The sequence below is a fragment of the Lithobates pipiens genome, unplaced genomic scaffold (genome assembly GCF_037356315.1).
Source record: "Lithobates pipiens isolate NorthernLeopardFrog02 unplaced genomic scaffold, aLitPip1_a1.2 Scaffold_56, whole genome shotgun sequence".
NCBI lineage: Eukaryota > Metazoa > Chordata > Amphibia > Anura > Ranidae > Lithobates > Lithobates pipiens.
The window spans coordinates 1,591,508-1,616,250 of record NW_027507878.1 but is presented as its reverse complement, the minus strand read 5'-3'; the positions used below and the strand labels follow the sequence as shown (position 1 = coordinate 1,616,250).

Sequence of the window (24,743 nt, the reverse complement as noted above, 5' to 3'; positions counted from 1 at the left end):
TGCCCCCTTTAATAAAAAGGTTGCTCCCAGATACTGCCCCTCCATACCAGGCCACCTGCCCTCAACATGGGGGTGAATGGCGCCTGGTAAAGCACCTTGTCCCCATGTTAATGAGGAGAAGGGCCTCTTCACCACAACTGTTGCCCGGTGGTTGTGGGGGTCTGGCTGCTGGAATCTCTAAGCCCCCTTTAATAACAAGGTGACTCCAAAATAATGCCCCCCCCATATCAGGCCACATGCCTTCAATATGGGGGGAATTCCCCCTGGCAAAGCACTTTGTCCTCATGTTGATGAGGACAAGGGCCTCTTCACCACAACCCTTGTCTGGTGGTTGTGGGGGTCTGTGGGCTTGGGGAGGGTTATTGGAATCTGGAACCCCCTTTAATAATAAGGTGGCACTCAGATACTTGCTTCTCCCCATACCAGGCCACATGCCCTCAATATGGGGGGGGGGAATGCCCCCTGGCAAAGCCCCTTGTCCCCATGTTGATGAGAACAAGGGCCTCTTCACCACAACCCTTGCAGGGGGTTGTGGGGGGCTGCGGGTGGGGTGTTATTGGAATTTTGGAAGCCTCCTTTAAGGTGGCTCTCAGATACTGGCCTCTCTCCCTTACCAGGCCAGATGCCCTCAGCATGGGGAGGGGTACCCCCTGGCAAAGAACCTTGTCCCCATGTTGATGAGGACAAGGGCCTCTTCAACATGGGGACAAGGCGTCCAGCAGCAGACATAGCAGGTAGGGATCAAGCAGAAGCGTAGTCAGTAGCAAGCCAACAGTCAGTAACAAGCGCTTGTGAGTTGGGATCAAGTGAAAGCGTATTTGAGGAACATACCAAGGTAGTGAAGATTCAGATGGCAGCAGGAATGACAAGACCAGGATATTGGATGGAGAAGAGCACAATAACCCGGCAAACAGGAAGACAAAGGCATGGCTTAAATATTAAGTTCATGGGAGGAGAAAAGAGTTCAAGATCCACCAGAGACAAGACACAAGGCAAGATTGTCCAAAGGATCAGACAGGGAGCTGTCCATCATCCCAGGCGGCTCAACAAAAACAGCTACTGCCGGACGTAGCGAAGGTTATGGGTTCATATCCTGGTCCTGAATGTGTATTTACTATCATCTTTACAAGGAAATCTTTTTGTAACATTTTTATTTTATCATCAGAGTGGATTCAACAATATATTTCCTGAAGCATTAAATAGTTACATGTGAATGTCTGTCGGTGACTTTCCTTATATCTAATGCTGCACTTTCATTGTCACGCAGACATACGAAGCCTTCCTCAAGATCCTGGAGGACGTACCCAATGAAGATTACTTTGCTATTTTAAAATTTGATGATAAGGTGGAGAAGTGGAAGAAGCAGCTGGTTCCGGCCGTACCGGGGAATATTAGAAAGGCCAAGGAGTTTGTATCACAAATCAGCGCAAGAGGAGGTAACACGCCATCACCGGGTGCAACCTATACCTGAGCTGAGACTTCCAAGAGCTCTACCTGACCTACCTGACCTACCTGACCCACACTGACCTACACTGACCCACACTGACCCACCTGTCCCACACTGACCTACACTGACCCACCTGACCCACACTGACCCACCTGTCCCACACTGACCTACCTGACCCACACTGACCTACACTGACCCACCTGACCCACCTGACCCACACTGACCCACCTGACCCACACTGACCTACCTGACCCACACTGACCTACCTGTCCCACACTGACCTACCTGACCCACACTGATCCACCTGACACACACTGACCCACCTGACACACACTGACCCACCTGACCCACACTGATCCACCTGACACACACTGATCCACCTGACACACACTGACCCACCTGACCCACACTGACCCACCTGACCCACACTGACCTACCTGACCTACACTGATCCACCTGACCCACACTGACCCACCTGACACACACTGACCTACCTGACCCACACTGATCCACCTGACCCACACTGATCCACCTGACCCACCTGACCCACACTGACCTACACTGACCCACACTGACCTACACTGACCTACACTGACCTACCTGACCTACACTGATCCACCTGACCCACACTGACCCACACTGATCCACCTGACACACACTGACCCACACTGACCTACACTGACCCACACTGACCCACCTGACCCACACTGACCTACACTGACCTACCTGACCTACACTGATCCACCTGACCCACACTGACCCACCTGACCCACACTGATCCACCTGACCCACACTGATCCACCTGACCCACACTGATCCACCTGACCCACACTGACCTACACTGACCCACCTGACCCACACTGACCCACCTGACCCACACTGACCTACCTGACCCACACTGATCCACCTGACCCACACTGATCCACCTGACCCACACTGACCCACCTGACCCACACTGACCTACACTGACCTACCTGACCCACACTGATCCACCTGACCCACACTGACCCACCTGACCCACACTGACCCAACTGACCCACACTGACCTACACTGACCCACCTGACCCACACTGATCCACCTGACCCACACTGACCCACTTGACCCACACTAACCTACACTGACCCACACTGACCTACACTGACCCACCTGACCCACACTGACCCACCTGACACACACTGATCTACCGGACACACAATGACCTACCTAATACAAAGACCTAACTGACACACACTGGCCATTACACTGACCTACCTGACCCACACTGACCTACACTGACCCACCTGACCCACACTGACCTACACTGACCCACACTGACCCACACTGACCCACCTGACACACACTGACCTACCTGACCCACACTGATCCACCTGACCCACACTGATCCACCTGACCCACACTGATCCACCTGACCCACACTGACCTACACTGACCCACCTGACCCACACTGACCTACCTGACCCACACTGATCCACCTGACCCACACTGATCCACCTGACCCACACTGACCCACCTGACCCACACTGACCCACCTGACCCACACTGACCTACACTGACCTACCTGACCCACACTGATCCACCTGACCCACACTGACCCACCTGACCCACACTGACCCAACTGACCCACACTGACCTACACTGACCCACCTGACCCACACTGACCCACCTGTCCCACACTGACCTACCTGACCCACACTGACCTACACTGACCCACCTGACCCACCTGACCCACACTGACCCACCTGACCCACACTGACCTACCTGACCCACACTGACCCACCTGACACCCACTGACCTACCTGTCCCACACTGACCTACCTGACCCACACTGATCCACCTGACACACACTGACCCACCTGACACACACTGACCCACCTGACCCACACTGATCCACCTGACACACACTGATCCACCTGACACACACTGACCCACCTGACCCACACTGACCCACCTGACCCACACTGACCTACCTGACCTACACTGATCCACCTGACCCACACTGACCCACCTGACACACACTGACCTACCTGACCCACACTGATCCACCTGACCCACACTGATCCACCTGACCCACCTGACCCACACTGACCTACACTGACCCACACTGACCTACACTGACCTACACTGACCTACCTGACCTACACTGATCCACCTGACCCACACTGACCCACACTGATCCACCTGACACACACTGACCCACACTGACCTACACTGACCCACACTGACCCACCTGACCCACACTGACCTACACTGACCTACCTGACCTACACTGATCCACCTGACCCACACTGACCCACCTGACCCACACTGATCCACCTGACCCACACTGATCCACCTGACCCACACTGACCTACACTGACCCACCTGACCCACACTGACCCACCTGACCCACACTGACCTACCTGACCCACACTGATCCACCTGACCCACACTGATCCACCTGACCCACACTGACCCACCTGACCCACACTGACCCACCTGACCCACACTGACCTACACTGACCTACCTGACCCACACTGATCCACCTGACCCACACTGACCCACCTGACCCACACTGACCCAACTGACCCACACTGACCTACACTGACCCACCTGACCCACACTGATCCACCTGACCCACACTGACCCACTTGACCCACACTAACCTACACTGACCCACACTGACCTACACTGACCCACCTGACCCACACTGACCCACCTGACACACACTGATCTACCGGACACACAATGACCTACCTAATACAAAGACCTAACTGACACACACTGGCCATTACACTGACCTACCTGACCCACACTGACCTACACTGACCCACCTGACCCACACTGACCTACACTGACCCACACTGACCCACACTGACCCACCTGACACACACTGACCTACCTGACCCACACTGATCCACCTGACCCACACTGATCCACCTGACCCACACTGATCCACCTGACCCACACTGACCTACACTGACCCACCTGACCCACACTGACCCACCTGACCCACACTGACCTACCTGACCCACACTGATCCACCTGACCCACACTGATCCACCTGACCCACACTGACCCACCTGACCCACACTGACCCACCTGACCCACACTGACCTACACTGACCTACCTGACCCACACTGATCCACCTGACCCACACTGACCCACCTGACCCACACTGACCCAACTGACCCACACTGACCTACACTGACCCACCTGACCCACACTGATCCACCTGACCCACACTGACCCACTTGACCCACACTAACCTACACTGACCCCCACTGACCCACCTGACCCACACTGACCCACCTGACACACACTGATCTACCGGACACACAATGACCTACCTAATACAAAGACCTAACTGACACACACTGGCCATTACACTGACCTACCTGACCCACACTGACCCACCTGATCCACACCGACCTACCGGATGCACAATGACCTACCTGATACTCAGACCTACCTGACACACACTGACCATTACACTGATCTACCTGACTCCCACTGATCTAACTGACCCACACTGACCGACCCGACACACACTGACCTACCTGACACACACTGACCTACCTGATACACACTGATCTACCAGACCCACACTGACCTACCTGACCCACACTGACCTACCTGACCATTACACTGTCCTACACTGACCTTCCTGATGCACACTGCCCTTCCTGACGCACACTGACCTACCTGATGTACACTGACCTACCTGATGTACACTGACCTACCTGACGCACACTGACCTACCTGACCCACACTGACCTACCTGACCATTACACTGTCCTACACTGACCTTCCTGATGCACACTGCCCTTCCTGACGCACACTGACCTACCTGACGCACACTGACCTACCTGATACACACTGACAATTACACTGACCTACCTTACCATTACACTGACCTACCTGACCTGCACTAACCTACCTGACACACACTGACCTACCTGAGCCTCACTGACCTACCTGACAATTACACTGACCTACCTGACACACACTGGCATGCACTGAACTACCTGACCATTACACATCAGACTTCGGGTGACCTCCTTCTGCAGCACAGCTGTAGTGTGCGGCGCGCCCATCCCCATAGACAGCAGGCAGGCAGCCAGAGACAGGAGAGGAGCGCCCCCTGCATGAGTGCCGAGCGGGGATCTCATAGTGCTCGATGTGGCTGCATTGTAATTCCCGCCTTCTGGAGCCAGCAGTGCCTATGATGGACGTCACACATCCTGCTGTCCTGGCATTGGACCAGTGGCACGTCCATCATAGGTGCTGCAGGCTCCAGAAGGCGGGACCTGCTATGTCACTCAGCCGAGCTCGGAGTCAAATCGGTCCCCGCTCGGGCTCGGGGCAGATAATAGAATTGTGAATGAGGAGGGGGGGCTTTTTGGGAGGCCCACTCGGGGCTCTAGCCCCCCTCAGCCCCCCCCTCCCGACGTCACTGCCACCCAGCAGTGACTCAGCAGCTCAGCTCCCCCCACTCAGCAGTGACTCATCAGGAGATCAATATATATATTTAAAAAAAAAGACTAGTTAGCAATTTATGGGTTAGTTAGAGGATACGATGTTCATAACCATTAATTCATATTCCTTTCATTGATCTCTTCCTCAGGTACCGACATTAATAAAGCTTTACTGACCGCGGCCAAAATGCTGACGAATGCCACTTTTAATAACCAGTTGCCAGAAGTGAGCGCTTCAATAATAATCTTCCTCTCCGATGGGGAGCCGACCTCTGGTGAGTGAACCCAGGATCGGCGCTGTCACATTGCTGCACAATACAAACTGGAGGCTGAGTTTTGGGCCCCGCCCGGTGCACCAGCGCTACATTACCAATTCATACCATCACCGATGATGAGAAAGATCTGGTGGGCAACAGCAGGCAGAGAGGCAGGCAGGTGGCAGGCAGTGTAGGTCGGTGGTGTGCATGACCAAGCAGCCCATCTGCCCCCCCCCCCCCGGATCCTTGGTAAGGAATGGTGGCTGGTGGGAAAAGGTGCGTTGGGGCGTGGCTTTTCTGCACACACAAGGCATATTCACTATGATGTCACACGTAGGCTCGAGTTGTTGCCAAGCGCACCCTCCTGGACCTGCCCCTCCGCCGCAAGGCCCGACTCAGCCGGAGTAGCATTTGGCCGGCTCCAGAACTGCGCATCCGCAGCCGTTTTTACGTACAGATAAAAATCGACTGATTTTTATATAACTGTCCATAAACTTACAGGCAGTTGGCAACACTGGCGTACCCTGATTTGATTCTAACTGCCAGTTGTGCACAGTACAGATCACAGCAGCTTCAGCTATGGACAATGGAAATTCCATGGGCAGAGTTCATCCGTGATACCAGGAAAAAAACAGAAACAAAAAGAATCCAAATCAGAGAAGGACACAGAAGATGCTTTCCTAAGTAATTTAAAGCATCTTGGGGTATTTATAAAAAAAAGTGCTGTGCAAATGTGTCAGAATTTCACCCCACCATCATGACCAATCCCCTTAGATTGTTTTAATATGTGTATTTCTTATGATCAGCAGCTCCATCTAGTGACCATAATGTGGTATTTTACTGAAATACTGCAAGCGGGAAAACAATGCATCATGACCACTAGGTGGAGCTGATGATCATGGAAAATACACATGATCCCTTAGACAAAACCTTTGAATCCTATACTTAAATTTGAAGTATTAAACTCACTTTAAATATGTAATATATTTAAATAAAATGGGGCGTGCACATGGAGAGCATCTATAATTTATTAAAAAAAAGTAGATGTGTTAAATGATTTCTACTGGCAGATTGCTCCAGCAAAAGATGTAACTTATAATGGGTTCAGGTGACTTCCTGGCCACGTCCACTATGGAGGATCTACTCTCTTTTTGTCCTATTAGTAGACAATAGGCAAATTGACTTGAATTTTATATATATATATATATATATATATATATATATATATATATATATATATATATATATATATTATTATATATATATATATATATAATATATATATATATATATATATATATATATATATATATATATTGACTTGAATTTTATATATAATTCACCACGGCCTCCACAAAGATAACCCTTATATATAATTAGAGTATATATATATATATATATATATATATATATATATACATACTCTAATTATATATAAGGGTTATCTTTGTGGAGGCCGTGGTGAATTCCACAGATTTCCTCTCATATTTGGGTCATAAATAGTTCTTCGTTTTACAGGCACCACCAACCATGACAAGATCATAGACAACGTGAAGCGGGCTCTGGAAGGCCGGGCCTCGCTCTACTGCCTGGGGTTTGGCAATGATGTGGATTATAACTTTCTGGAGAAGTTGGCCTTGCAGAATGGTGGCCTTGCTCGTCGTATTTATGAGGATTCCGACTCTGCTCTACAGTTGCAGGTGAATAACTCATTCTCTATTGTGTTGGGTTCATTTATTTTGAGCTCTGACCCAAGACACCAAGTGTAAGGGTCTGGATCTGAACCTGCAACCTCTGCGGTACCTGGCTCTTCTCACTGTGCCACCTGAGATTCTGGGCAGCTCCCTGACTGATCTCTTTGGACAATCTTGCCTTGTCTCTTGTTTTTGGTGAACCTTGAACTCTTTGCTCCTCCTATGAACGGCCTGATTTAAACCATGTCTCCGGACTCCCTGTTTGCCAGATTATTCTGTAAGGTCATGGGTCAGACTTGGAAATTAGTAGCCATAGCAGTAGAGAGGCTCCCACTGACCAGCAGGATAAGCATACCAGCAGGTCACTCTGGAGGATGATGCAGCCTAACCTGAGGTGAGGGGCGGATTGGGCCAGGGGGCAGGGGGGGAATTGTCTGCCAGGACACTCTGATGCCCCCTAAAAAGGCCGCCCCACTTCCGCTGCATACATGCCTAAAGGCTTCTTGGTAAAGAGCAGTAAAAAGTCTCTGCCAATGTCCTACCCAGATGTGGGATCTGGACAAGGACAGAGCTCAGGCTGCCCCTTCCGCATGGATTGTGTCTAAGCAGAGGCCGGCTCTGTGCCCCATAGGAGGCTCTTCTCCCCCAGGCAGCCCTCAATGAGCTGCTCTGGCTGACCCCTGCAGGCCTCGGGAACCCGTAATCAGTGCAGCAGGCAATGGCCTGCCCGACCAGGGCATGCTGAAGTCATGTCGTGACTTTTCTGGGTTTTGACTGCATGTTGGTAATCATAGCAGAAGTTCAGTGTAAGAAATACATAGGAGAAAATTCATGTTGACAAGGGGAGTGTAGAGGTGGGCGGGAAGTCTACTGACATCACGATTCCAACCACCAAGCTCACAGACAGAGGGGAGACATTTGACAGGTAAGGATACAAGCAGGAGGCATGGATATCCTTACAGATAACCACTATGGCAGGAGCATAGAAAGGATGAGAGGGGGTTTACATCCACTTTAAGAAATATCAGGAGCAAATCTTTGGCTAAATCCATCCAACCTCAACTATAACTGACACATATGACCTTTGGGTTGAGAAACCCTTTAAAGGTACATGACTTTTCTCCCTTCTCTCTTTCAGGGCTTCTATAATGAAGTGGCTTACCCAATGCTTTTGAATGTTCACCTACAATACTTGGACAACTCAGTGGATTATCTCACTCAGAACAACTTCAAACATTACTACCAGGGTTCGGAAATCATTGTCTCTGGATTCATAGCCAACAACAGCCTGGAGATCCTGACAGCGGAGGTGACGGCTCAAGGGGTGAGTAATGTAACCTTTCCATCCTCCAAAATGTGTATCTTCAGATTCCATTCCCTCAGCTAATTCTTAATTCCTTAAAACATGTCAAAAGTCAGTAGCTATGCCCTCACCTCCACCTTTAACCTCTACTCATGGCTGCTAGTACATAACTTCTGCCCTAAAAAATCAGTGATTTGTGACGGGCACAGGAATAACAGAGGTATCGCTGGTTGACACCATCTCCAGATCATGTGATATGCCGCGTACACGCGGTCGGACTTTCTGACGGGAAATGTTGGATGTGAGCTTGTTGTTGGAAAGTCCGACCATGTGTACGCTCCTTCGAACATTTGCTGTTCGGACTTTCCGCCAACAAATGTTTGAGAGCAGGTTCTTAGATTTTCCACCAACAAAACCTTGTTGTCAGAAAGTCCGATCGTGTGTACACAAGTCCGGCACACAAAAGTTCACGCATGCTCAGAATCAAGCAGGAGGAGCCGCACTGGCTATTGAACTTCCTTTTTCTTGGCTCGTCATACGTCTTGGTACGCCACCGAGTTCCCATGTTCAGAATTGTTGGCCAACATTTGTGTGACCCCGTGTGTATGCAAGACAAGTTTGAGCCAACATCCTTCGAACAAAAATCCACGGTTTTGTTGGCGGAAAGTCCGATCGTGTGTACGCGCCATTAGTGTCACCCAATGGGTCTCTGGAGTCAGACTGGAGCAAAAATTTCCATCACTGACAATGCTCAAGAAACTGGATGTTGGACATGCTCAGGAAGCATGGATTGTCCAAGCCTTCTCTGATGTCTGTAGGCATCTTAAAGCCCATTGGATTTCCCGACCGACTTACTAAAAAGGATGCCTACACATGAACTATTAAGGAGTAGCTCTAGTCAAAACTGTTTTTGTTTTAATCAGGATAGGGAAAGGATAGAACCCCAACACAGGTGCAATAGGCAAACGAGGGTCTGGACCTCTCAGGAGGTGATAGTGGAGCGATTGTTGTAATGAACCAGAAGGAACGTTTCACCAGTGATGTGTTTGAAGATGTCATTGATGAAGGAGTTCATGATGTCCTTGGATGATACGTTGGTTTCGGGGTGGCCCTGCTTGAGCACCTTATACATGTAAATGGCATAACTCCACTTCCACTTATTGCCAACCTTCCTCTGGCTCTTGGTCACGGCTTTCTTGGAGCCCATCTTGGGCACTGGTGGCAGTCTTGGCTGGTTCTGGCATGATTGGAGCAACGTCTCTGCTCTGTGCAAGAAATGTCTCCATTTGAGGAGTGTTGGGGTCACCAGGATAAGAAACAAGAAAGGCATTGTGTTAAAAAAAACCTGGAAAAGTTGAAAATGATGTGTTTGTGTTTTGAGAGAATCGTGTTTTCCTCAAAAAAAAAAAAAAAAATCTGGCCTTTTGCTTTTCCGATTATTATTCCGCTCAGCTGTTTTATTTCCACAAAGGTGTCGGAGCCATTTTCAGTAAAACTGGAGACAAATATCAATGAAGAGGAAGAGGTGGAGAAAGAACAGCATTATATATTCGGAAATTTCATAGAGAGGTTGTGGGCGTACCTCACCATCGAGCAGCTACTGACCAGACAGTAAGTGATCCACATTCTGGATGAAGAAAAAAAAAATCCCCAAAAAAAGGTTTCTCCAGGAAAAAACGGTGTCCACTTACAGAACTTGGTGATTTACAGCTCATTAACTCTTGTAGAAGACCAGGGTGCAGTTTGACCTCTGAGCCCGTGGTGTACAATGTAAAAGGTATTCTCAGACCGGACAGTTTCCGATAAGGGCTCAGACTCCACATAGTTATCCTTTTAGTTCTTCTTCTCTTCATAGTTTCATAGTTAATAAGGTTGAATAAAGACACCAGTCCATCCAGTTCAACCTGAGTGAGTGTACAATTGTCCCTATCCCTGCACATTGCACACTCACATCAGGGCCGTTTTTAAGGCAGGGCAAAAGAGGCAGCTGCCCTGGGCCCTGTCATTGTTGTGGGGCCCAAAGCAGCTGCTTCATACTTGCCAACTATCCTGGTTTAAATTTACTCGCCCCTTGAGGTTTTAGTCCTGTGCTGTGTCCCAATATCTCAGTGTGAAGCACTGCTACTAATGCTGCCCAGCTCTGCCCTATTGTTGTGTACAGATGACTCACCTGCAGACCCTGTGTTTACATGTAAATTACCGGCATTCATATGTAAATACTGGAGGCCAGCGCCATATTACCCCCCTTTGTCTTTGCATCGTTCCACCCGTGGGTGGAAATCAATAGAGGCTGCTCTTACCTTTTAACTTTTCTTTTCTTTTCCTTTCTACATTCACTCTTAAGGATCCATAGCGCAACCCACCCCCCAGTTATACAATTCTAATCAGGACTCGAAAGAATGCAAAACATGTACTGAAAACATTATTAGTGCCGTGTGCACAGTGAGGGCATTATGAAATACGTACAAAACAGAATACAATTATATACAGAACTTGCACATTTCCATTACAATCTTGCCCAGATCCTGTTTCTAAATATGCTTGAATCACCCACCACGCCCACTTTAAGGGTTGGTCCTGGCCCAGACCCTACCTTTAAATATGCGCGGATGAGTCACCTGCAGCCCTGACCCCCACAAATCATTCCTTTGGAGTCATTGTGCATGTGCAGTAACTCAGACGGGGTTGATGCTGAGATCCCAGAACAGAGCATATGTGGGATGGATCGGCAAAATGTGGGACTGTGCTGGAAAATCCGGGACAGTTGGCATGTAGAATAGGCATTATTCGCATTATGGCATGTAGGCAGGCGTGCCCATGTTCTATTGAAAACACCCACATTATATTATGGGATGTAGCTGTATGAGCTGCATTATGGGATGTAGGCGGGTCTGCCATGACCTATTGGGAAATACCCACATTGCATTATGGGATGTAGGCGGGTCTGCCATGACCTATTGGGAAATACCCACATTGCATTATGGGATGTAGGCGGGTCTGCCATGACCTATTGGGAAATACCCACATTGCATTATGGGATGTAGGCGGGTCTGCCATGACCTATTGGGAAATACCAACATTACATTATGGGATGTAGGCGGGTCTGCCATGACCTATTGGGAAATACCCACATTACATTATGGGATGTAGGTGGGTCTGCCATGACCTATTGGGAAATACCCACATTGCATTATGGGATGTAGGCGGGTCTGCCATGACCTATTGGGAAATACCCACATTGCATTATGGGATGTAGGCGGGTCTGCCATGACCTATTGGGAAATACCCACATTACATTATGGGATGTAGGCGGGTCTGCCATGACCTATTGGGAAATACCCACATTACATTATGGGATGTAGGTGGGTCTGCCATGACCTATTGGGAAATACCCACATTGCATTATGGGATGTAGGCGGGTCTGCCATGACCTATTGGGAAATACCCACATTGCATTATGGGATGTAGGCGGGTCTGCCATGACCTATTGGGAAATACCCACATTACATTATGGGATGTAGGCGGGTCTGCCATGACCTATTGGGAAATACCCACATTACATTATGGGATGTAGGCGGGTCTGCCATGACCTATTGGGAAATACCCACATTGCATTATGGGATGTAGGCGGGTCTGCCATGACCTATTGGGAAATACCCACATTGCATTATGGGATGTAGGCGGGTCTGCCATGACCTATTGGGAAATACCCACATTGCATTATGGGATGTAGGCGGGTCTGCCATGACCTATTGGGAAATACCCACATTACATTATGGGATGTAGGCGGGTCTGCCATGACCTATTGGGAAATACCAACATTACATTATGGGATATGGGCCACAAGGTAATATAACAAGCCTAAAAGGTAGAATATGATAAACGTTGGTAGGTTACCACCATATTGCTTTGTTACAATCTCAAATAAATGATTTCCTCCGACAGAATATCACTGGAGGGGGAAGAGAAACAGAATATGACAGAAAAAGCCCTCAACCTCTCGCTGAAGTATCATTTTGTCACCCCATTGACCTCCCTGGTGGTGACGAGACCAGAAGAAGAGGAGGCAAACAAGCATTTGGTGGCCAGCAAACCGAAGGAGAATGGTAAGTGACGTGTATGTCATGGACTTAGAAGGACCATTAGAGTGTAAGCTCCTCTGGTCCAGAGACTGATGTGATCTCTGTACAGCACTGCGGTATATGTCAGAGCTATGTAAATGATAACACACCATTATTTTGTTTTCCCGCAGATAAGGATGAAGATGAGTTCGGTATGTCTCCATCTAGCATCTGTTATATTATCTCCCAGAGTGACTCCTCCAAATTGTTTGCCAAAAGGGCCATTACAATTCTCACAAACCCTAAACAAGTCCCAGCAGTTCCTCTCCGCTGATAGGGGGCATTTTAATATTTAACACGTATTTACTCAGATGTGATGGCGGCACCAATATGGAGGACGTCTCTTTTCCCCCATTGTTTGGTATGGCCGATCGGTGTCTATACATTTGTGTGTTTGGCCCTTTCATTGATTCATATTTTGTTTTTCTGTTGGCTTTGTAGATGACATTCCTGATTCTCACAGTAAGTATCTGCAGTTTATCTTATGGGCAATGGTGTTGTATGTTTGTGTCGGATCACATGACATGGAGCACCCCCTGGTGGCTGGGTCTACCCTCACACTGAGCCCCTCTTTTGTTGCTGAATGTATCCCATTGGCAAAACAGGAAGGAAGAGAAAATCTCTCCAAAATGAAGGGAAATTTCCCTTGCAGTAGTTTGTGTCTCTGCCCCTCCCACAATGGTGAGATCTCCTGCAGTAGTTTTTGTCTCTGCCCCTCCCACAATGGTGAGATCTCCTGCAGTATTTTTTGTCTTTGCCCCTCCCACAATGGTGAGATTTCCTGCAGTAGTTTGTGCCTCTGCCCCTCCCACAATGGTGAGATCTCCTGCAGTAGTTTGTGCCTCTGCCCCTCCCACAATGGTGAGATCTCCTGCAGTAGTTTTTGTCTCTGCCCCTCCCACAATGGTGAGATCTCCTGCAGAAGTTTGTGCCTCTGCCCCTCCCACAATGGTGAGATCTCCTGCAGGAGTTTGTGCCTCTGCCCCTCCCACAATGGTGAGATCTCCTGCAGAAGTTTGTGCCTCTGCCCCTCCCACAATGGTGAGATCTCCTGCAGAAGTTTGTGCCTCTGCCCCTCCCACAATGGTGAGATCTCCTGCAGAAGTTTGTGCCTCTGCCCCTCCCACAATGGTGAGATCTCCTGCAGTATTTTGTGTCTCTGCCCCTCTCACAATGGTGAGATTTCCTGGAGTAGTTTGTGTCTCTGCCCCTCCCACAATGGTGAGATTTCCTGCAGTAGTTTGTGTCTCTGCCCCTCCCACAATGGTGAGATTTCCTGCAGTAGTTTGTGTCTCTGCCCCTCCCACAATGGGGGTGTGATGTAGAGAGCAGTTCTGATGTCAGTGTATTGTATTGTTGGAATAATTTTGTCCTTTTTGTGTTTTTTAGCGGTAGCTAAAAGCAACAGTCCGCGTAAGTTTATTTCTCATTTTGATTCTCTAATATTAGAAGGTTGGGAAAAGAGAGAAACTGAGGTTGGGGGGGGGGGGGGTGGCTGCCGCTTAGGCCCCATCCGGATCTGTGAGAACGTGTTTGCATGCACCTGTGTCTGGTAGGACGGCCCACTCATTTCAGTGGGCTGCCCTACGTGGATGAAACGCGTCGAGAGAAGTTCACAACTGTATTTGTGAAATTGCACCACAGCACCATGCAACGTAACAAATGGCACCATGGTTGCTGATGTGTGGGGGTGCCAATAAAAATGAATGGCACCCCCAAGCGGCTGCACATTTCTCTGTGGGTCAGGAATGAATGGGGCTTTTCACCCACACAGATATGAACTTCCACTTCACCCTTTTACAGCCACCACTGTAGAAACCCCCTCAGTAGGAAAGGGGGGGGGGCTTTAAAAAAAAAAGTATTATTATTTATTTAACATTAAATTTTTTATTTTTTTACACTGTCCCTTTAGTAACGCTGTGAAGGTATATCCCCAAAAGTGACAAGCTTCCAGATTCCAGTCCTTAGTTCTTAATGAGAGGTGGGGGGAGGGGCTCACCAGATTGTAGTGACCCTCATTAAAGGGAAGTCAAAACCCAGCGCGTTTCGTCATAAGTGACAGCACCAAAAAACATTACCGCTTTTATATTGATCTACACTATGGAAAGTGCTCCTTTCCTTTCATGGTAACATCACTATATGCAGCTTTATCGCTCAGTATATGTTGTAATACATCGAGGTCCAGAGAGCAGGTCGGAGGTCCTGAGGGGCCGGTACCCAGAATTGCTTTTTTGACTTCTCTTTCCTACTGGGTACTTTTTCCCCCTTCCTGCCCAGGCCAATTTTCAGCTTTCAGCCCTGTCACACTTTGAATGACAATTACGCGGTCACGTGACACTGGACTCACAGGACATTTTATCATTTTTTCACACAGATAGATCTTTCTTTTGGTGGTATTTAATCACTGCTGGGTTTTTTTTTTGCTAAAAAAACTAAAATTTACTGACAATTATTAAGAAAAAAACTGATGGGCACTGATAAGCACTGGTCGGTGGCACTGATAGGTGAAACTAATGAGGAGGCACTGGTGAGCACTGATTGGCAGCACTGATTGGCAGCACTGATGGGCAATGATTGGCAGCACTGATGGACAATGATTGGCAGCACTGATTGGCGACAATGATTGGCAGCACTGATTGGCAGCATAATGAGCACTGATTGGCCGCACTGATGGGCAATGATTGGCAGCACTGGTGGGCACTGATTGGCAGCACTAATTACCACTGATGGGCAATGATTGGCAGCACTAATGAGCACTGATTGGCCGCACTGATGGGCAATGATTGGCAGCACTGGTGGGCACTGATTGGCAGCACTAATTACCACTGATGTGCAATGATTGGCAGCACTAGTGGGAACTGATTGGCAGCACTAATGAGCACTGATTGGCAGCACTGATGGGCAATTATTGGCAGCACTGGTGGGCACTGATTGGCAGCACTAATGAGCACTGATTGGCAGCACTGATGGGCAATGACTGGCAGCACTGATGGGCACTGATTGGCAGCACTAATGGGCACTGATTGGCAGCACTGGTGGGCACTGATTGGCAGCACTAATTAGCACTGATTGGCAGCACTGATGGGCAATGATTGGCAGCACTAGTGAGCACTGATTGGCAGCACTTATGAGCACTGATTGGCAGCACTGGTGGGCAATGATTGCCAGCACTAATGAGCACTGATTGGCAGCACTGATGGGCAATGATTGGCAGCACTAATTAGCACTGATTGGCAGCACTGATAGGCAATGATTAGCAGCACTGGTGGACACTGATTGGGAGCACTAATGAGCACTGATTGGCATCACTGATGGGCAATGATTGGAAGCACTGATGGGCACTGATTGGCAGCACTAATTAGCACTGATTGGCAGCACTAATGAGCACTGATTGGCAGTACTGATGGGCAATGATTGCTCTACCAATCAACATCCGCCTGGAAGAAAATCACCTGGCTTTTAGGAAAAAACTCAAGACCTTCCTCTTTTAGCAGATGATCAAATCTCGCCACAGCGCCTAGAGGCGATTGTGTACAAGTATTTCATTCATTCATTCAATGATTGGCAGCACTAGTGGACACTGATTGGCAGCACTAATTAGCACTGATTGGCAGCACTAATGAGCACTGATTGGCAGTACTGTTGGGCAATGATTGCCAGCACTAGTGGGCACTTATTGGCAGCACTAATGAGCACTGATTGGCAGCACTAATGAGCACTGTTTGGCAGCACTGGTGGGCACTGATTGGCAGCACTGATGGGCACTGATTGGTAGCACTAATGGGCACTGATTGGCAGCACTGATGGGCACTGATTGGTAGCACTAATGGGCATTGATTGGTAGCACTAATGGGCACTGATTGGCAACACTGATGGGCACTGATTGGCAACACTGATGGGCACTGATTGGAAGCACTGGTGGGCACTGATTATCAGTGCTTGATGTCTCTTTAACACAAGCCAGTTATCGGCTCTCTTTTCCCCTCCTCATACTGTCAGCGTGAGGAAAGAAAAAACGATCACCGGCTTGTGTTTATATTGTAATCAGCTGTAAAGGGGCTCTGATTGGCCCTTCACCCCGATGTGTGATAACCTGTGTCTGAAGGACTCGGCGATCACAGAGCGCGCACAGCGCAGCACAATCACGGGAGGACGTCCATGTACACCCCCCCCAAGCAAAGTAAGCCCACACTGTAGCCGTCTTTCGGTTATTGTGTGGGCAGAAACTGGTTAATGAGGGTCACTCCAATCTGGTAAACCCCCCACCTTGCACTGGGGGGTGATTCACATAGTGGTGCTAAGAACTGGAATCTTGAAGCCCGTCTCTTTTGGGATACACCTTCATCATGTCATATATACCGCCATATATACCGCCATATTTATACCGCCATATATACCGCCAGTCACTTGTGATATTCCCTCGTTTCTACCCGGGGACTTTACCTGACGGATCCGCACATGATATTGTTTTATTTGTATTTTTAATACAGACAATGTCTGTGCTCTATATAGTATGTATAGTCTATGGAATCCATTATGCTCTACATTTATGTGCTTATTTATATGTACAGTACGCTTGTATTATGGCAGCAACCTTTTTCCAGTTAAGGGCCGGATTCACCTAATAATATATGAAGATAATAATCTGGACCCCTTTAGATTACACAGCCCCCCGTACCTCTGGACCCCTTTACATTACACAGCCCCCATACCTCTGGACCCCTTTACATTACACAGCCCCTGTACCTCTGGACCCCTTTACATTACACAGCCCCTATACCTCTGGACCCCTTTACATTACACAGCCCCCATACCTCTGGACCCCTTTACATTACACAGCCCCTGTACCTCTGGACCCCTTTGCATTACACAGCCCCCATACCTCTGGCACCTTTACATTACACAGCCCCCGTACCTCTGTGCCTTTACATTACACAGCCTCCGTACCTCTGGACCCCTTTACATTACACAGCCCCCCTACCTCTGGACCCCTTTACATTACACAGCCCCCATACCTCTGGACCACTTTGCATTACACAGCCCCCATACCTCTGGACCACTTTGCATTACACAGCCCCCGTACCTCTGAACCCCTTTACATTACACAGCCCCCATACCTCTGGACCACTTTGCATTACACAGCCCCCGTACCTCTGGACCCCTTTGCATTACACAGCCCCCGTACCTTTGGTGCCTTTACATTACACAGCCCCGTACCTCTAGACCCCTTTACATTACACAGCCTCGTACCTCTGGACCACTTTGCATTACACAGCCCCCGTACCTCTGGACCCCTTTATATTACACAGCCCCTGTACCTCTGGACCCCTTTACATTACACAGCCCCCATATGTCTGGACCCCTTGACCTTAAACAGCCCCTGCATCTCTAGACGCCTTTATGTTACACAGCCCCCATACCTCTGGACCCCTTTACATTACCCCGCCCCTGCACCTCTAGACCTCTTTATGTTACACAGCCCCCGCACCTCTGGACCCCTTTACATTACACAGCCCCCATACCTTTGGCCCCTGGGGTCCTTCAATGCCGATGAAGGACCCCAGAAGAGGAGGATCCCGGCCGCTCTGTGCAAAACCAACTGCACAGAGAAGGTAAGTATGACATGTTTGTTATTTAAAAAAAAAAAAAAAAAAAACCAAAGGATTAGTAACCCTTTAAATTTTCGGTAAACCGGAAGTGATGTCATGACATCTCTTCTGGGTTACCAGACATGAGACCCGACCAAAGCCGCTGGTCACTCGGGCCTCCCAGAGGGACAGGAGAACCCGGGGTGAGCCGCAGAGGACGTCCCCTCCCGGAGGGACAGGAGAACCTGGGGTGAGCCGCAGAGGACGTCCCCTCCCGGAGGGACAGGAGAACCTGGGGTGAGCCGTAGAGGACGTCCCCTCCCAGAGGGACAGGAGAACCCGGGGTGAGCCGCAGAGGACGTCCCCTCCCGGAGGGACAGGAGAACCCGTGGTGAGCCGTAGAGGATGTCCCCTACCGGAGGGACAGGAGAACCCGGGGTGAGCCGTAGAGGACGTCACCTCCCGGATGGACAGGAGAACCCGGGGTGAGCCGCAGAGGACTTCCCCTCCCGGAGGGACAGGAGAGCCCAGGGTGAGCCGCAGAGGACGTCTCCTCCCGGAGGGACAGGAGAACCTGGGGTGAGCCGTAGAGGACGTCCCCTCTCAGAGGGACAGGAGAGCCTGGGGTGAGCTGCAGAGGATGTCCCCTTCCCGGAGGGACAGGAGAACCCAGGGTGAGCCGCAGAGGATGTCGTCCTCTCCCGGAGGGACAGGAGAACCCAGGGTGAGCCGTAGAGGACGTCCCCTCGCGGAGGGACAGGAGAACCCGGGGTGAGCCGTAGAGGACGTCCCCTACCGGAGGGACAGGAGAACCCGGGGTGAGCCGTAGAGGACGTCACCTCCCGGATGGACAGGAGAACCCGGGGTGAGCCGCAGAGGACTTCCCCTCCCGGAGGGACAGGAGAGCCCAGGGTGAGCCGCAGAGGACGTCTCCTCCCGGAGGGACAGGAGAACCCGGGGTGAGCCGTAGAGGACGTCCCCTCTCAGAGGAACAGGAGAACCTGGGGTGAGCTGCAGAGGATGTCCCCTTCCCGGAGGGACAGGAGAACCCAGGGTGAGCCGCAGAGGATGTCGTCCTCTCCCGGAGGGACAGGAGAACCCAGGGTGAGCCGTAGAGGATGTCCCCTCGCGGAGGGACAGGAGAACCCGGGGTGAGCCGCAGAGGACGTCCCCTCCCGGAGGGACAGGAGAACCTGGGGTGAGCCGTAGAGGACGTCTCCTCCCGGAGGGACAGGAGAACCCGGGGTGAGCCGTAGAGAATGTCCCCTCCCGGAGGGACAGGAGAACCCGGGGTGAGCCGCAGAGGACGTCCCCTCCCGGAGGGACAGGAGAACCCGGGGTGAGCCGCAGAGGACGTCCCCTCCCGGAGGGACAGGAGAACCCGGGGTGAGCCGTAGAGAACGTCCCCTCCCGGAGGGACAGGAGAACCTGGGGTGAGCCGCAGAGGACGTCCCCTCCCGGAGGGACAGGAGAACCCGGGGTGAGCCGTAGAGAACGTCCCCTCCCGGAGGGACAGGAGAACGCGGGGTGAGCCGTAGAGGACGTCCCCTCCCGGAGGGACAGGAGAACCTGGGGTGAGCTGCAGAGGACGTCCCCTCCCGGAGGGACAGGAGAACCTGGGGTGAGCCGCAGAGGACGTCCCCTACCGGAGGGACAGGAGAACCTGGGGTGAGCCGCAGAGGACGTCCCCTCCCGGAGGGACAGGAGAACCTGGGGTGAGCCGCAGAGGACGTCCCCTCCCGGAGGGACAGGAGAACCTGGGGTGAGCCGCAGAGGACATCCCCTCCCGGAGGGACAGGAGAACCTGGGGTGAGCCGCAGAGGACGTCCCCTCCCGGTACTTATGATAACAGCCGAGTGGCTTCTTAGTCCCATCAGTTGTTATTCCAAGAAAGCTGACCGAGGTTAAAATGTCCGCGGACCGGGCGAATTCATCACGTGCACTGACGGGCCGGACATTTAGCGGCGGCGGGCCGGGCGAATTCATCACGTGCACTGACGGGCCGGACATTTAGCGGTGGCGGGCCGGGTGAATTCATCACGTGCACTGAGGGGCCGGACATTTAGCGGCGGCGGGCCGGGTGAATTCATCACGTGCACTGACGGGCCGGACATTTAGCGGCGGCGGGCCCCGGGCCATAGGTTGCTGAGCCCTAGATTATGGTAATGTTATAACAGCAGTTATATTTCACATATATTACTTTTTTTCTTTGCATCCAATGTAGCTTTTCACTTTCTTGTTACATTCAATAATCGCCTCTCTTTGTTTCCTCTGCAGAAATTGATTCCCATTACTACGGTAAGTCCAAGATTTTTTTTTTATTTCATTCCTTATCTCTATTGATCCTGACAGAAATCTTATGAGCACTTCCTGTGCTCTCTGTCTGTGCTGCTCTTATATCAGTTAGATTGTTCCCTGTCCTCCCTGAGGACTATAGAACCCCTCCCTCCCCATATGTCCTGGGAGGAGGAGATTTCTGTAGTCCTAACACACATCCTTCACTGGGGTTTGCACCGGTACTGGTACTGATATCGATGCCGATACTAAGCATGTGCATGAGTATCAGTACTCGTCCACATACCTGATACTGATACTTTCTGGTTCGATTCCTTCATCTGTCAGTGGGATTTCCGATGTTTATCAACAACATTGCTCAGCAGCTGAAACACTAAGATAAAAAGAAACATTGTTTCTTTTTATTTATACATCTACAGAATTAAAGGGATGAACTTCCCTCTGTAGATGAAGTCAGTTTAAAGAAGATGTAAAGTCACATGATTTGTATTCTATGCATTTCTTGCCTGAACCCGATCGTTCCAGTGATGAGCATGAGCCCAGTTGCTCCAGCTGCTGTCTCGGGCCCTCATTGGATGGATGGATAGCAGCAGGTGCCATTGGCTTCCGCTGCTGTCAATCAAATCCAGTGATATGGGAGACGGGAGGGGTGGGGGGCCCAGTTGGGGGGGTGGGGGGCGGGGCGGGGGCCCAGTCCTGCTGTCTGTGTCAATGGTCGCAGCAGCAGGACTCAGGAGCGTGCCCGCACAGGTGCCCCCCCTGGAATGCGGCTCTCTGTGGGGGCACCTGATGAAGAGGAGGAGCCAGGAGCACCGCCCGGGGGATCCTGGAAAAGGAGGATCGGGGCCACTCTGTGCAAAACCCTTACACAGAGCAGGTAAGTATGATATGTTTGTTGTTTTTATTTGTTTTAATTTTTTATTGAGTAAAACAAAGCTGTAAAATGACTTTAAAGCATCCTGACAAATAAAAAAATGAAAAAAAATGTATTTTTTTATTCAATTGTTCCTCTGCTTAACCCCTTAATTTACTCTAATCAGCCTTATTCTCCTTCTTCATTTAATTATTATTATCCTGCTGTTAAAAAAAAAAAAAAATATATATATATATATATATATATATATATATATATATATATATATATATATATATATATATATATATATGTATATATTTTTTTATTTTTTTCACTTCTATTTCATAATCTATTATTAATTAAAACTTTTTTTTGTTTGCTTTGTTTGATAATATTTTTACACCTTTAACATATATTTACACGCTTCACATTGAAAAAAGAACAACATTAAAAAAAATAAAAAATGTATTTCATTTGTAAATAACTCTTCAATGCTTTGTACCATTGCTGACATGCATAGGATGTATAGGTATTGGTAATTGGTATCAATAAGTACTTAACAAAAAAAAGTATAGGTACTCACTGTTAAAAAAAAAGTGATATTGACGCACTCTCGGCCAGGAAGTGAGTTACTGGCAGGATCCCCAGGTGAGAGAAAAAATATAAAGTAAAAAAAAAATAATGCAACCACCACATCAAAGACTGGTAAACTGCAATAAGGAATATATTTTTTATATGTGCACTGCCAAAATTATTTTTTTTTTTTTTTTTCGTTTTCCTTTCATAAATTTTTTATTTTTTTCATTTTCCTTTCATTAATTTTATTTTTTCGTTTATCGGATCATTTCTTATGATCAGCATTCATTATTTTGATCATTTTGTAAACTTCGGATGCATTCAAATTCGTTACATTTCATTTGTATAAATGCGGAATTCGTTATTTCGATAATTCGTAACTGCGGATAAATTCGTATTACTTCACTAACAGTTAGCCAAATGTAAAAGGAAATTCCAATGCTTATAATATTAATAGTTTATAACTATTATTATAATTTTTTTTATTATTATTATTTATTATTGATAAATAATAAAAAAAACAAAAAAACATTAATAATGGATAATAATATAATTATGTTGACTGATTTTCATTCTTTCTGAGTTTTGTTGTTTTAAAAAAAAATTTTTTTGAAATTTTTTTTTCGAACAGTCCTTCGTTCCAATTTTTTGTGAAGTGTTCTGTTCGTGAACCGTGGTATCACTGCATATTACATGCCTTTCTTTTTGGGACTATTGTCTTGCGATAATGATTTGATTTAATTTGTCGGATCATTTGTTATGATCAGCATTCGTTATTTTGATCATTTTGTAAACTTCGGATGCATTCAAATTGGTTACATTTCTTTCGTATAAATGCGGAATTCGTTATTTTGGTAATTCGTAACTGCGGATAAATTCGTATTCCTTCACTAACAGTTAGCCAAATTTAAAAGGAAATTCCAATGCCTATAATATTAATAGTTTATAAATATTATTATAATTTTTTTATTATTATTATTTATTATTAATAAATAATAATAATAATAATAATAATAATAATAATAAAAAAAAAACAATAATAATGGATAATAATTTAATCATGTTGACTGATTTTCATTCTTTCTGATTTTTGTTGTTTTAAAAAAATTCGTTTTTGAATTTTTTTTTTCGAACAGTCCTTCGTCCAAAATTTTTGTTAAGTGTTCTGTTCGTGAAACCGCGGTATCACTGCATATTACATGGCTTTCTTTTTGGGACTATTGTCTTGCGATAATGATTTGATTTCATTTGTCGGATCATTTGTTATGATCAGCATTCGTTATTTTGATCATTTTGTAAACTTCGGATGCATTCAAATTGGTTACATTTCATTCGTATAAATGCGGAATTCGTTATTTCGATAATTCGTAACTGCGGATAAATTCGTATTCCTTCACTATCAGTTAGCCAAATTTAAAAGGAAATCCCAATGCCTATAATATTAATAGTTTATAAATATTATTATCATTTTTTTTATTATTATTATTTATTATTGATAAATAATAATAATAATAATAATAATAATAATAAAAAACAATAATAATGGATAATAATTTAATTATGTTGACTGATTTTCATTCTTTCTGATTTTTGTCGTTTTTAAAAAAATTTGTTTTTGAAAAACAATTTTTCGAACAGTCCTTCGTTCAAATTTTTTGTGAAGTGTTCTGTTCGTGAACCGCGGTATCACTGCATATTACATGGCTTTCTTTTTGGGACTATTGTCTTGCGATAATCATTTGTTTTCGCAAACGTAATAAAATGATACAAAAGGCATTTTTTTTTTTTTTTGGAGCAGTGTTAGTTTAAAAATAAACCATGTTACTGCACATAAGAAGCCGGCATTTTATTCTGTAATTTTTCCTTTTTAAAACGGCACAAAAAAATTCAGATTTTGGTACAAAGCATTGCAAAGTTGTTTACAAATGACGTAAAATGTTTTTTTTTTTTTTTAATTTTGCACTTTTCTTCAGTGTTATACATGTAAATAAAAGTAAAAATATAGGTGTAAAAAAATATTAATGAACAAAGTAAGCAAAAACAGAAAAAAAAGTTTAATTATTAGTTAATAAAATAGAAAAAAAAAACCACCAGGAAAATTATAATTGAATGGAGAAGGAGAATAAGGAGTTAATTAAGGCTGATCAGA

At 47.6% G+C, this 24,743-nt stretch overlaps 1 protein-coding gene across 1 annotated transcript in view; it reads left to right on the top strand.

Annotated features, from left to right (window-relative positions):
• Positions 1 to 24,743, top strand: part of LOC143958058 (inter-alpha-trypsin inhibitor heavy chain H3-like) — an 87,041-nt gene that overhangs the window by 15,577 nt on the left and 46,721 nt on the right. Inside the window, exons 8-17 of the mRNA XM_077467513.1 lie at positions 1,268 to 1,436; positions 6,054 to 6,179; positions 7,680 to 7,861; positions 8,994 to 9,179; positions 10,630 to 10,769; positions 13,104 to 13,264; positions 13,411 to 13,431; positions 13,721 to 13,741; positions 14,669 to 14,692; positions 21,145 to 21,165. Coding sequence (XP_077323639.1) covers positions 1,268 to 1,436; positions 6,054 to 6,179; positions 7,680 to 7,861; positions 8,994 to 9,179; positions 10,630 to 10,769; positions 13,104 to 13,264; positions 13,411 to 13,431; positions 13,721 to 13,741; positions 14,669 to 14,692; positions 21,145 to 21,165 — 1,051 coding nt within the window. The remainder of the gene's footprint in view (positions 1 to 1,267; positions 1,437 to 6,053; positions 6,180 to 7,679; positions 7,862 to 8,993; positions 9,180 to 10,629; positions 10,770 to 13,103; positions 13,265 to 13,410; positions 13,432 to 13,720; positions 13,742 to 14,668; positions 14,693 to 21,144; positions 21,166 to 24,743) is intronic.